The sequence below is a fragment of the Emydura macquarii genome, unplaced genomic scaffold (assembly GCF_026122565.2).
Source record: "Emydura macquarii macquarii isolate MOO-44397 ecotype Brisbane River unplaced genomic scaffold, CSIRO-AGI_Emac_v2 contig_629, whole genome shotgun sequence".
Lineage (NCBI taxonomy): Eukaryota > Metazoa > Chordata > Testudines > Chelidae > Emydura > Emydura macquarii.
In genome coordinates this window covers 2,221,984-2,236,773 of record NW_027130766.1, presented here as the reverse complement: position 1 = coordinate 2,236,773, position 14,790 = coordinate 2,221,984, and the positions used below count along the sequence as shown (strand labels likewise).

Here is a 14,790-nt window from a genome sequence, read left to right as displayed (position 1 = left end):
GAGGGACTACTTCAAACATCCCATTCAAAGGCCTTGGAAAGGCAGTCTCCAAATATTTCAGCCTATAGGCAAGAACAGTGGCCATGCATCCCAATGGCCTGTTGTGATTTGTGATGGCAAATTCTGTCCTCCCAGCTCTATGGAGCTGCACACAAACACCAGTGAGTTATTCCAGCTTTGTGGAGCTTTGTGTTTCACCCTGAGTGAACTGATCAACCTTGCAGCTCACTCGGAAGGTCAACAGCCTTGGGCCATGTCTAGATTAGAAAAATAGATGTTGTTTTAAAATGTTAGCTAACACATATTAACTAACCTTTTAAAAAAACCAACACTAATGTAGACAGGATTTCACACATAAAAAGGTGACAGCTGGTCAACTTTTGATTCACCTAAGGGTTGACCATAACCAGCCTGCCTGTTTTAAAAAAACTTTAAAGGATGCATGAGGTGGGTGAGAGCAGGGCTGGGTGGGGACATGTGGTGTGGGTGAATGGTGACAGCAAGTAGAAGAGGGCAAGAGAATTATAGAAGGGGGCCAGGGTAGATAAGCAGGTATATGGTGAGGGCAGGAAAACGTTGGGAAGCCCTAGATGTATGTGGTATCTGGGGGAGAAGAGGCCCATGTGCAGGGAATTCCTGTGATGGTAAAGCCAGAGTAGTACACTGGCCAGGGATGGGGAGCTCAGTCTCTCTATTCCAAGACATTAATGCCTGAAAGACTCCTTGTGGCACTGCTGTCTCCGCTCCATTGTGCACCATGGCAGTACCACGGGGAAGCTGAGGCAGGGGAGCAGGAAGAGTCCATTAAAAAAAACCCGTCAACTACATCAACACTTGGGGATTGATCTCCTCTCACCCACACCCACACCCAGAGCCCTTTTGAATACCACAGGTCTCTCTAACACAATCCCCTTTCCCTACACACAGTTCTTTTCCTCAGCCCCTATCCATCTATGTGGCCCACTAGCACACTCAGTTCCCGGAACACCAGGATGCATCACTGTCGGGAGCAGGGAAGTGCTGGTGTGTGAGAAGGGTATGGGGCTGAGCACGGTATGTGAGTGGGTCAGGACGGAGAGAGCTGTCCTAGTTTGGCCCTTAATTTGCTCTCTGTTTTGGGACCACCATATTTCTCTCCTTGAAATTCATTCCACCACAGAAAATACTGCTGGATGGATGTAGGAGAGTTTGCTAGGGACAAAGTTCTTTAACATGGCAGATAAACCTCTCCTCCCATTTTCCTTTTGTTTATTCTTCAAAGAAGAGAAGCAGGGAAGCTCAGAGAATAGATCAGACAATACTAACAAAGTTTCAGTGCACAAGAAAAAAAAGCTAAGGGCAAAGCATAGGAGCATATGCCCACCTGGAATTCCAAGAGGCACTAGAAGAGCAACATCATTCAGTGAGAGAAGAAGAGTCAGAAGGAGATATTTTAACTGCAGGTCTCTTTGTCAAAATTTGACACATGAAATAGGAAAAAGAAATGTCTACAGATAAATCTAAAAATAATTTTTTTTTCATCTCTGAAGTGGCCCTAAAATGAGAAATACTGCAAACGTTTTCTCTGAAGCATTCATTTTAAAACTTAAGTTAAATGAAACATATTTCTCCAAATTTAAGTGCCTAGTAAAAATGTTCCCTTCTCACTTTCAAAGCAACTGATCAATAGCAAAAAATGGAAATATGATGTACTACTCAGAAAAGAATTTTAAACTAGTATTTCAGAGGAAAATCTCAACTTCCCCACTTCAGATTGGGAGAATTCACAAACTTCTAACAAAATCAAAGAAATAGTTATATATAGCTAATATTATAAACTACATGGAAATCTATCAAAGGACTGGCATGTAACCAATATACCAGTTTTAAATTCTCTAGAAATGTCCAATACAGACAAAGATGCAACATGACCATCATACCAGTACTATCATTTGGGGATCACATGCAAGCATTCCACTTGAAAAACATTTTAAATGATCTCAGAGCTATTCATTTAAAATAGCAATAATGCCTTCATTGCAGGCCATTCCATGCAGATTAATGATCTCCTGGGACTAAAATCCCTTAGTTTTGCTTTGGGCTACACCAACCCCTATATGCCGATTGCTACTAGGAAGAGATTTCCTTGAGTGTAATAATTTAAATATTCACCAGCATCAACAAACACCATTATTTTAATCAATTATCTGTTTTCACTCTTGTACAAGTAATGATGTACCTATTGCTATTAAAGATGTATTTCCACTCTTAGACATGTAAAGTCAATGAAAGAAACATCAAACGTTAGAAATAACTCTCCAACCTTTCCATATGGTTAAAGATGTCGAGGGAAAGTCCAAAAATATGTCATTCTTATAACACCATTTTTTCTGCTTTGTAGGAGTTTTATAAACAATTGTTAACTAAAAAAATAGAATAATACGGAAAAATATTTTGTTTTTATTCTCAGCCCTATTCCACAGGGTTGTTTGTGTTAGTTGATCTATACTGTCGATCGGCATTGCAGAAAGGAAAGTTACTCATCTGTAGCTGGAGTTCCCAGAGTACACTGCCTGGGAAGACCCACGCTCACCTATCCTATTGCCTGCTTCTTTGGTGTCCTTATTTGACATTCTCAACTGTTGAGAATTAAAGGCAATGTGGTGATATTCCCTTACATAACTTCACACTCAATATTTTGATTCCTGGGGTCCTGATAATTCACGAACAACTCTGCAAAGGCAATATACCAAGGGTGGCCAAATGTACTGGCACCCCAAACCCTCACCCCACTGGACAGAATCTTCTTACCTCACCACCCTGCCACAGGGCAGAAGATCTGAGCGCCCCACCCCAGTCTGGTCAGCGGAGAATGGGAGGGTGAGGCCACAGGGAGCTCTGCAAGCTGCACTTTAACTGTATAAGAACTGCATGCGGCTCAGAAGCCACGGTCTAGCCATCCCTGTAATATACTCCCAGTACTCCAGTAACAGGTAATAATCTTTCTTTTTTCTTGCATATATCTTGTGGCAGTGAGGATTTTTAAATAGTCCTATGGTATTATGGAAATGGAGGGCTGGAAGCCAGACTATAGGATCGGATGAGTTCTAATTTGCTTTATTGTTCTGTTGACCTCAAAGGGCAGAGCTATCTGTCGGAAAGCACACAAAGCCTAACTCTGAGAAGCAGTCTTCACTTTTGCACTCACAATTAATTAAGGATACATGCTGTATCATAACACAAAGGTTTCTATTTGCCCTGAAGATAGTAGAGCTCTGGATACTGCTTACCAGAGCTTACAGCTAAATTGAACTCACAGTTCCAAGGGCTCCAAGTCAATACTGATATTATAGAAACAGCCACTATATCTACCATTGGATTATTATTTTTTATTTATATTATAATATTGCTTAGAGACCCCAACCAGGATTAGAGTGTCATTGTCATAGACATTTTGCAACCATATAGTAAGAGTCAGTCTTTGCCCCATAGAATTTACAATCAAATAGACAAGACAAAGGTTGGAAGATTTCATAGGTTCACAGAGTCCAAGGATCATTGTCATCGTCTAGCTTCACACAGGCCATAGAACTTCCCCAAAATGATTCCCAGGGCTGATCTTTTAGGAAAAACATCCAATCTCAATTTAAAAATTGTATCCAGGACCCTTTGTAAATTGTTCCAATGGATAATTATTCTCATTGTTAAAAATGTATACCTCACTTCCAGTCTGAAATTATTTACCTTCAACTTCCAGCCATTGGATTATGTTATATCTTTCTCTGCTAGAATGCAGAGCCCATTAATAAATATTGGTTTCCCATGTAGGTACTTATAGACTAGTGTTCTTCAATTAGCAGCCTGCAAGCCAGATCCAGCCTAAGAGAGCTTTCTGTTTAGCCTGTCGAGCATCAGTGACTCCATCCTGCTCCCCTCCCATTACTCTGCTCCATCTCTGGCCTAGGTGCCAACCCCTGCACTCCCCTGCATAGCCCTGCTGCAGTGTTCCATGCTGACCAGCCTCTGAGTGCCTAGTGGGATTTTCCAAAGTGCCAGATTTTCTTGGGAGTTGAGCCCCTGGGCACTTTTGAAAATTCCACTAGGCACGTATGTGCATCTTTAAGCACCTAAAAACTTTTACACATCTGGCCCATAGAAACCAAATAAATTACTTAAAGAAAATGGTTTAAAAACATATATGAAAAGTCACTCTATGTGCTGCAACAAATAATGTAGTTTGCTAGAATCACTTTCTCTCAGCATGCAAAAATTTAACCAAAAGTAACTTAAATTGCTGAAATGTCTCCATCTGTTGGCCTGACTTGAACAAACTGATTCACAAGGAGACTGGAATATGTTCTGGCACTACTAGAACGTACCTACAAAACCAGAATGTGTGCAAACCAGATCAATTATTTAAAGACTAAATAGATCACGCTATTAAACTGAGATTCAACCCATTTCCCTACGGTATTTAATATTGCAAACATGGATGTATATTCCAATTACAAAATCTTGTAACTTCAGCAGGCCATGTAGTTAACTAATGAAGATTTGTGCAAAGAAGCTTGTTGGTGAGCTTTATCTAAAATTTCGCAGTGCCCGATTTTAAAAGTCCAACTGAACTTATTTAAAGTCCTTACCAGTTAATTTCTTCACAGGTTGGAGCCGAACACTGATAGACTGATGTGTGAGTAAGGGGGAGGATGGAAGAGAGCGGGACATGCCCTCCATAATCCGAATGTGCTGCATACCTTCGGTCACTGGGAGTGGTGGAATGGCGTAGTCTGGTTCAAAAGCACAGTCGTTCTCTGTGGAGGTGCCTGATAGGAATGTAAAAATAAAACAGAACAGCTTGTAATAAAAGGCAGCCTATTGCTTTTATCAATTCCTAGACTCAGGAATTTGCTGGCTTAGGATGGCTAGACACTTTTTAATATTTCCACTATTTCTCATAGAATCACATAAACTTTTTAGTGTTGCACAGCTCCTTCTCATGCTCATCTTAGAAAATGTTTATGCTTCCAATAAAGAAATTACATTTATACAATAGCAAATAGGTGAATGTGTCATACAGGGTAACAAACAACTTAACTAGGTAGATTTCAAATTGCTTTGTTAAGCATTCTAGAGTTATCAGTTTTACTGTAACTACTAGACCTGGGCGAATAACAGATTTTTCAGCTCAGCCAGCAAACTGAAAAAATCAGAACAAATATTCATTTTGGGTCTGAAAATATTTGGAATTTGTCAGCAAATTGGAAAAGTCCACTCAGCTTCAAAAAACTGTGTCTGTGTGCATGTATCCCTTTTATGACCTTTAGCCCAGTGGTTAGTAGGTCATTTGCCGTGGAGTTGGGAGGTCCAGGTTAGAACCCCAACTCTGGAGCAACAACGTGAACTCAGATCCATCTACTCTCAGGTGAACATCCTAATCATCAGGTTTACAAGCTATTGTGGGGTGGGTTGCTCTCAGTGTCTCCTAAAATTGTTCCACTTTGTACAAATACTTATAGTCATTAGAGCAGGAACTTGAACTCAGGTCTCCCTTCTACCAGGTTAAGTGCTCTTACCACCAGGCTATGGTTATTCTGTAGTCAATCTTTCCTATTGAAGCTGTTCCACTTTCTATAAATACTTAAATATTCATTGGTCCAAAGAGCAAGAAAAAGTCTGAGAACAACTCTCTAGCTGGGAGCTAGATATAAACTCATCTTCTGTCTGCCTGGATTACACAGCGCATCAATCTTTACCTTCTTTGTTTTACCTGCTTCTTCACTTTCTAAATATGATTAATTTATTCATTTGAATTTTTACTACTCTGCAATAAAAGAGCACACATCTAAAACTCCAAGTGCGCTTGACAATCTTTCAAAAATACACTAATAAATGATGTTCACGTTTGTGCTCACTTGTATGCGTTTTTGTACTCTGTCATAGGGACTATAAATATACTTTTTCAACTTCAATGCTGCTTTAAATTAAATACTTATTTTATTTAAAATAAATATATTTTTAAATGTATAAAAGATACTTACATTCCTAAATACAAATATTTCTAAAATTAAAACAACATTTTTGTTTGATATAGTTCAATGTTTGTTTTTATCAAAGGATATTGGTGAAATGCAAAGTAAATGATGTTTATGAGGATAAAACATACATTTATTAATAGCTGTACAAGACATTCTTCTACATTATGTAATATAAAATAGATTTATTTTAAGATAAAGTAAATGGTGTTTGTTCATAAAGGTTTTCAAATGCATTGTAGGAAATACATTGTTTCTTATGACATATAATCCCAAATAGATATTCTCCCACCCTATCCAAAAGATTCCTGTCTGGTGCATATATCTAAACTTCTAGAATTTCAGACTAGTCAGAAATCTTTAGGCTCTAAAAACTATAGAATTTCCAGATATTAATGTGTATTTCATGCGATTCTAAATGACCACATGGAAACAGAGCCCTTAGATTTCTATTTGTTCAGTGATACCACGTACTGCTCTTTTCACTTCTCCATTCATTTATTAAAACAACAGTGAAGTTGCGAAAGATGGAGTCTGCTACCTTATTATTTCTTTGATTAACATTCTCGTAGAACAGAAAATCTGGGCTAAATTGCTGGCTTACAGATGAGAAGTCATTCTTACAAGGTTACCTGCTTGCTAATGGACAGAGTGGATTTACTCAGAGCAGATACTGGGTCAGATTCTCAACTGCTGTAAATCAGCACAGTGGAGCTATTCTAATTTACATCATCTGAGAATTTGGCTCATGATTCTGTGACTCAAAAGTTTTATTTAGATAGAGATCTTCTCTAAGTTTTCTGCAGTCTTATCTCTAGGCACTAAAGAGCCTTCGGGCTAAGTGAAATACCTTCACCCAATTGAATTGTTGCCTTGTTTGAACTCAGGTGATAATTTTAGAATCTAATTGAAGCTCCTCAAGGAACAGTACAGTCAAATGGTTCATTTTATTTGTCCTTGTTCTTTTTTCAAGTTCAAAGTTTATTTTGTATCCCACTGCTACTCATTTCTGCAATTGCTTTTGAACTTCTATCCAAAGCCCTAACGAAAGCAAATTAATAAAAGCTTTAAAAGAAACTCACAACTCTACCCAAAGCGAGGCTTAACCCTAACAAGGGAGAAGTGCCAGAGAAGTCCACTGGGGACTTTGCTATTGATTTTATGTGGAAGGCACTCAGATACGATGGTCTGAGTAGCTGTATCCTGGTTATTGCAATATAACCAAACTGAAGACTGGCTAATACATTGGAGTACTGTGGAGTTCTGTGATAACTTGCCTCCAAACTGACAACAGTTATCTTTTATATTTTACTGCAAATATACATTACTTGAGATCTGATGTATAAACTATACATACCGAGCAGAGAATTATGAGAGGTGCTTCTAAATTTCTGACTGATTTTTGCAACGAGCTAATGTTGGGAAAAAATCAACTAGATTTTAGCCAAGGGATCTGACTACCTATTTTCCTCCCTGAAAGCAAATTATTTGATTTCCATTGGATAGCTTTGTGGGACTTCTGGTGGTTTGTGTGAATAAATGTAGGTTTATAAAAACTAATTCTCAGAGGATGGATAACAGAGTAGAATAGTCACATATGGCTAAGGCAGAAAAGATAAATGCCTTCAATACATTATGTTTCAGAGGAGATGACAGTCTGAGTTTATTGTAGTTGTCCAAAAAAGGCTATTTGAACAGTGTAAAATAGTTAAGGGAATACATTATTCATTCACACAGCAGAAAACAAATTGATAAAAATTTGATACATTTTACAGCTAAAATATAAGGACCCAGAAGCAATCTCAATGCAAGGAATACTTCACAATACAGGTGTATTGTTCTACAAATGAAAAACAAAACAAAAACTAACCATTATTGCATTGCACGCTCAAGTGCAGTACTGGATGCTTCCATGTATGATTCTTAACATACATCTGACAACTGCTGAGTATTCATTATAATTCATGTTATTTTACTTTGCCCATGTATTGAAGATATAATCCTTACATGATTTTTTTGCTTTTGTGACTTTAATAACCTCAATGTCACCATACTGCAGTTTCTTTTATATGCAAATTTTAAATGAATTCATAATGGATAATGATTTTTGCCATGATTGCTAAAAATACTTTGGGCTGGATTCTTTGGTCTGCTCTGTTCACTTCATACTGTTAAACGTTAAGCATATGCTTAAATGCTTTGCTGAATTGGGGCCAGAGTTCGCAGTTTGCAGGATGCCGCCCCTGGAGGGGATGGGTTAAAGCACTATGCACAGGTTTAAAATTCCCTGAAAACACAGGTTCAAATTCCAGGTTTCTGAGACAGCTTTATTAAGTACCACATAGTCTACTGCATGTGCTCTGCATAGACTCCGTTATAGTATAGGTCTGCAACTGAATTTGTGGCCAAAATATCTGGCACTTATCAAAAGCTAAGGGAAACAAAGCCTAGCGTATTTCTATGCAAAATGAATAATAAATACAACAATAATGTCAACAAATAGCTTTACAAATTGATAGCACCTGCCATCTAAATTCTCAAAATGCCTTGCAAAATTTAATGAACCAACCCTCACAAGATCATTGTCAGGCGGCTTCATTTCACAGATACAGAAGTTGGGGCATAGAAAAATTAATCGACTTGCATTAAGTCACACAAAGCAAGTTAATGGCAGAGCTGAAAAGAGAATCCAGAACCACTGGGGTCCAGTGTTTTGAGGAAGAGACTGGAATCACTCTCTTTTTTCCTAGTCATCTAATAAAACAAATTAAAAATGTTTTATTTATGGATTACCTACCAATTATTAATTTTAACAAAAATATTTTGAATTCAGTAAAAGCAAAGAAATATCTGTGGGGAGAAAAAAAGGGGGAAATCAAAATTCTCATTTTTTCTCACTTGCAGAATTCAAAACGATTTGAACAGATTATTCTGAAATTTGTTTCAGTCAAACATAACTTTCCATTGGTTTATAAATCACTGAAAGAAAAGATTTACAATGACTAACCCACAACTTTAGCTGTATTGCTACAAAATATATTTACACAAGACATTTCCTATATTGTATTTTCTATATACTAACTACTAAATTGTCTTCTGAATTATTTCAGTATGACAAAAAGTCATAGACTTTAACAGATATAATTTTTGTGATATTCCAAACTGTAATTTTATTTATATTGCAAAAGTCTGATGGTCTCATTTAAATTCTATGCATAACAAAATCCCTAAACCCATTGCGGTGTTATGTAGAGTATGTTACCATATTCTTATGTACATACCTACATATGTTTATGGAATAAGCATGGGTTTCAGTTAATAATTACATGAAGCCAAAGCACCCTTCATTTTTCCTCCTGCATAAGTCATATTGTCTCCTTTCCTGGACATCTCTGAACCAATCTATTTTCATCTTCAGAACTCAATGCCAACATGACGATGCTTCTCCTGTCTGTACTAGCCCACATATCTGGTCTGCACTCATGTCTTAGGTTGTGTTCATGCAAGCTAAAAGTTAGAGTAAGTGGTATCTTGTTATTTCTTCCTTTGTTTTCTCTCCCTTTCCTGTTAACTGTGGCTATTCCATGGACCACACTCATACAGAGCTCATGTCAAGTACATACAGAGAACTTCAAGTCAGATGCCAGGAAATCAAGCAATAACATGAGGCACATATTCCAGAGCAGAATGAGGCCCAAGTGTTCACACAATCTCCTGTTCCTGCTGCTGATTTAAGCAGGGTCAGCAGGCCAATCAGTCACTCTGGGACTCTGCCAACAGGACCTTAGGGGCAGAGCCTCACACTGGGGCTGGAGTTCCTGGGTCCCAGGTTAGAGACCGTCAGCAAGCTGCCAGCTGGAAGATTGGAGGGTGGCTATTCCCACAAACCCTGTGGACCTGGGTTAGAGACCAGTAAATCATGACAAACTGGGATGACAGGACTGCTTTGGGTGTTGGGAGGTCACAGCTGCACAGGGGGGTTAAATTCACCTTTTCAATAAATGTGAAAAAGTGGAAAACACTCGCCACCCACGCACATTGGGAATGGGCAGAGGAGTTCAAAAATAAAAAGACAGACCAAAAACACACAACACAATCTTTATTAAAAAAATAAATCTCATTATTTTGGAGTCATATTTCATTATTATTATTGGGGATCTCACATGATTTTTGATCTCTTGAGCTTGGCAATACTGTACCTCTCAAGTGTCCTTCATTTCGAAGGATATCACTCATTTTAGTCTCAAAGTTATCTTAGTTTCCACACAAATTTGGTGTCCCCTTCATATGTGTGGTTTGAAAATTATTTACTTCAGAAATGAATAACGAATAACTAAATGAGAGCATTTACACTAACTGCATCTTAAATTTCCAGCATAAATAATTTGTGTCTGTCTTTCATTTCTTTGTCAAACACTGATTTGTATGTATGAGCCTCATCAGACTGAAAAGTATTGAAGGCTGGAATGAGAGATACTACCTGGATTTGGAACAAGGGAAAGAGGCAGCAGAAGGGGCAACAGAAGGGAAGTTCATGAGAGGAAGAGGAGTAGAGAGGCTGGGTACCCTAGAGAAGGGGGATGAAAGTGAGGCAGAGAACAATGGAGGCATGAAAGTGAAGTGAGGAAGAAAGGGATTCCGGTTTATAAAAGAAGCTTGTCTTCTCCAACCACAACCTTTGAGGGGTTGTCAATGAATGGAGGAGAGACAGGGAATGCATATATGACCTTTAAAGCCCTTAAATAATTTAATATTTTTAAATTTTTCATCTCATTTCTGATCCGTTCAAGGGACTTTATGTGCTTGCTCTGATTATTAGAATTATATAACAATCACTGTGTAGAGAACAGGGTATAAAGGCCCACATTTTCAAAATGTGCTCACACTTTCGCTTACACCTGCCATACTTGTGTGCAGCATTCAATGAGCATACAAAACAGGGTTTTCCAATCATACAATTGTTTTATAAAATAACTAATAGATGATATCTACTGGAATGTGTCTCACTACAGGTTTGTGAAACACCATATACATTTACACAGACATATGATTAATATAGTTGGACAGAAATGATTAACAACAACAACAAAACTTTTATTATATTTAAGTATGTATAAATGGTACCAAATTACAAAGAGGGTCAGTCACTTAAATCACCAGGTTAATGAGATGATATTTGGCCAAAACTGACCTTCTCCAGAACTCCTAAATGAAAGTTTATGAATAGTGTGTCTGTGCGTGTGGTGGAGGGGAAGAAAGAGAAAGAGACAAAGCCTAAATTTTATCTTGTTTAACTTAACCATTTCTAAATAGATATTTTTATGTGTGTTGTATTTTGCCTTTATATAACATCTATTTTTTCACCTCACCATTTTACTATAGACAGTGCTGGCAGCACTGCCTACTAATAAGGTTACCTAATTATAGAATCTTGTTTTCAATTGCTTATCACTTTGCGAAACTTTAAGCATTTGGGCTGAAATCTTCCATGCTAAGGGTCTGCTTCAGGCTGAAGTTTTGTAGAAAATTTCAGCCAAACCAGCTCATTTGTTTCCAAGAATGAGGCTAATAAAAATATGTTGTTTGGCTCATGTAAATTCAAGCACCTTGGTTCTGGCATTTCCTAATATTTGAGTGCTTGACTTTGCAACGTTAATAATGGTCTTTTAACATTTCTGTATGTGTTTTTATATATACGTTCTTCATCAAGTACATACTAGCAATCAGAATACCTGCAGCCACATATTAGCATTTTTCCCACAGCATGAAAATATTTTGTCCAGTGAATCATAGGTGTGTCTAGCAAGTATTCAGCAATGTGCTTTGCAAGAATATAGTACCTCAACCATCAAAGTATCTGACTGTTATGTCTGTCAGATACAATCAGAACATTGTGAAATCAACACTTTAGCTAAACCTATATATATATATATATATATATATATATATATGTATATATATATATATATATATATATATATATATATATATAATCCAAACAACTTAAAGGTAAACCATAACAGAGAGCACAATCAGCATCTGTACATTACATACAGGGAGGGAATTGAAAAGAAAAGGTTGTAATTTACTATTATTAATCTTTTATTCCCTAACTAAACTCCAGGAAATCAATCTGGCTCTGAATGCAATGTGGCTCTGGGAGTGCATACAGTCATTAGAATTAATTGTTTCTTTCTAATCTAGCCTGGGTTCTTATTATTTAAGATATAAAATTCCAAAATCTGTATCAACAGTTGCCATTTCACAAGGTTCAGTAATTTTAGTTCTAAATACACATCCCCCTAAATTTGTCTGCAGGCTTCAATCACTCAGAATACTTTTGCCAATACAATATACTGCTGGCAACATTGGAACACAGCCAAAGAACAGAACGATTGCTCTGAAGTCAATGTCATTTTCAATAAACTATTCGGACTCTACAACAACAACAGATTTGAGAAGGGAAAAGAAAAGTGAAACAAAATTACTGCTAGAATCTGGTGCAGAAAACCAGAGTGACTGAGCAAACATATCACCTATTAGTGAGGCATGTTTCTACATAATGCCTTCCTAGTAGGCTAGTGAGGTGCATTTAAGACTTCAGAAACTAGGGCTTTCACAACCCTAGAGAATGACCTACAATATTATTTAACAGATCCAAATTCTCTTTTTTACTCTTACTATATTATTACTCTCCATAAATACAACATGGGCATCCCACCCCAGTCCTGGAGGATGGAGAAACCTGCCAAAAGGAAAAAGACAGTAACTTACCTTGTTTGTAACTGTTGTTCTTCGAGATGTGTTGCTCATATCCATTCCATTGTAGGTGTGTGCATGCCTTTGTGCACAGTTCCCAGTACTTTTTTACCTTTCGCAGTACCCGTTGGGCCGGCTTCGATGCCCCCGGGAGCCCCGCGCACATGTCGCAGTAGATGAGGCGCTGCCAGCCCTACGCCCCCTCAGTTCCTTCTTGCCGCCAACTCCAGCAGCGGGGACAGGGGGGTGGGTCGCGGAATGGACATGAGTAACACATCTCGAAGAACAACAGTTACAAGGTAAGTAACCATTTTTTCTTCTTCGAGAGCTTGCTCATGTCCATTCCATTGTAGGTGAATCACAAGCAATACCTCGGAGGTGAAATGGAGTTACGGATGAGTTGCCTGCACCACTGCTCTGCCAAAAGCCGCGTCGTCCCATGCCTGCTGGACGATGACGTAGTGGGACGTGAAGGTGTGAACAGATGACCAGGTGGCAGCCCTGCAGATGTCTTGCACAGGCACGCTCGCCAGGAAGGCTGTAGACAAAGCTTAAGTGGGCTGTAATTATCCCCAGAAGTGGCACCTTTGCCTGCTCATAGCAGAACTTGCCACTCGGCACCATACAGCAGGAGCCTCCAAGGCAGCCCCACCATGCAAGGGAGCGATGATCAGATCTGTAGTTGCTCCGGCGCTCTGGAGAACAGCCTCTCGGTGGCAGCAATCGTGATAACAACAAGACTTGGTGACGGTGCCATGACCAGTGCCAACGCAGGGAACCATGCTCCAACTGCGAACTGGAGTGCCCGGAGCAGTGCCTGGCACTAATGACTTACGGCACCGCTTCTCTCTTGGTGATGAGTCAGCCTCCTGCGACTGGGTTCTGCGTCATACCTCTGCAGGTGAACTCCTCAATGCCGGGGAGCGGAAGCAGTGCTGACTTCCCTCTGGGGAGCGGCCTCCTGCAGGCGACCCAGACTGGCACTGCCTCCTGGAACGAACTTTGCCCGGTGCCAGGGATTGTGACTGGTTCCTGGAGGGCAACCTCACTCCATGCCCCGCCAATGCAGGGTGCTCCGGTGACCATGACATGGAGCAACTTCTGGGAGAGTGGCGCCATGTCAACTGCTCCACCTGGGGTGACCGGGTTGTTGGAAATCTTCCTCCCCACTCCGGAGATCGCCTGAGCCAACCAGGGAGTCCCAATGCAGACTTCTCTGCAACACCGGCCCCTTCTCTCTGGGCGGAGGCTGGGGCAGGGGTAAGGCCAACTAGGTCCTTGCCACCGGAAACACCTCCGGTGTCGACGGCAGGTGCAGAGACGCCCTCCCACTCCCAGGTGTTGGGGGTGGCTCTCTGGTTGGAGACATAGGCTCCGGCAGTTGTGAGCGAGTCTCCACTGTCTGGTTTGGTGCGGCCCCATTCTCGACCCCGCTTTCTTGGATGGTGCAGGGGAGCGTCCCTGTTCTGTGCACTGCTTTCACTGCTTCGTCCTTGACAGAGAGGAAGAAGTCCGGTGCCGAGGCGGGGCCAATGCCAATGGCGCACTCTCTACTGATGCCACGCTCAGTACCGAAGCAGAACGGGTTGGTTCTGAAGCTAGTCTGAGTGCTGCCTCCATTAGTAAGACTTTCAAGTGGATGTGTCTGTCTTTTTGGGTCCGAGGTCTGAAAGCCTTACATTTGTCCTTACGATGAGCTTCCCCCAGGCACTTTAGGCAACTATCATGGGGGTTGCTCAGCAGAAAGGCCTTCCCACAGGAGGCACATGGTTTGAAACCCGGTGACCGGGTCATGCCCCGCTACCAACAAAGTCCCAGCCGGGACTATCCTAAGTGACTAACTACCACTACTAACAACACTTAAGGTTTAATCTACCTAACTAAGACAAACAACAAACGATTAAGGGAGAACAAAAGGGATTGAGCACTTACGGTGTAAGCCAAAGCAGTTCCAGCAACCCTCATAGGCAAAAAGAAGGAACTGAGAGGGTGTAGGGCCGGCGGCGCCTCATATACCGCG

At 40.0% G+C, this 14,790-nt stretch overlaps 1 protein-coding gene across 9 annotated transcripts in view; it reads right to left on the bottom strand.

The window, feature by feature from the left end:
* TANC2 (tetratricopeptide repeat, ankyrin repeat and coiled-coil containing 2) overlaps positions 1-14,790 on the bottom strand; it is a 492,680-nt gene that overhangs the window by 267,335 nt on the left and 210,555 nt on the right. For 7 of the 9 annotated variants that reach the window (XM_067540990.1, XM_067540986.1, XM_067540987.1 and 4 more), the window contains one exon: positions 4,623-4,802. The exons of 1 other annotated variant lie outside the window; for it this stretch is intronic. In XM_067540990.1, coding sequence (XP_067397091.1) covers positions 4,623-4,802 — 180 coding nt within the window. The remainder of the gene's footprint in view (positions 1-4,622; positions 4,803-14,790) is intronic. One more of the 9 variants, XM_067540992.1, reaches the window with a different exon arrangement.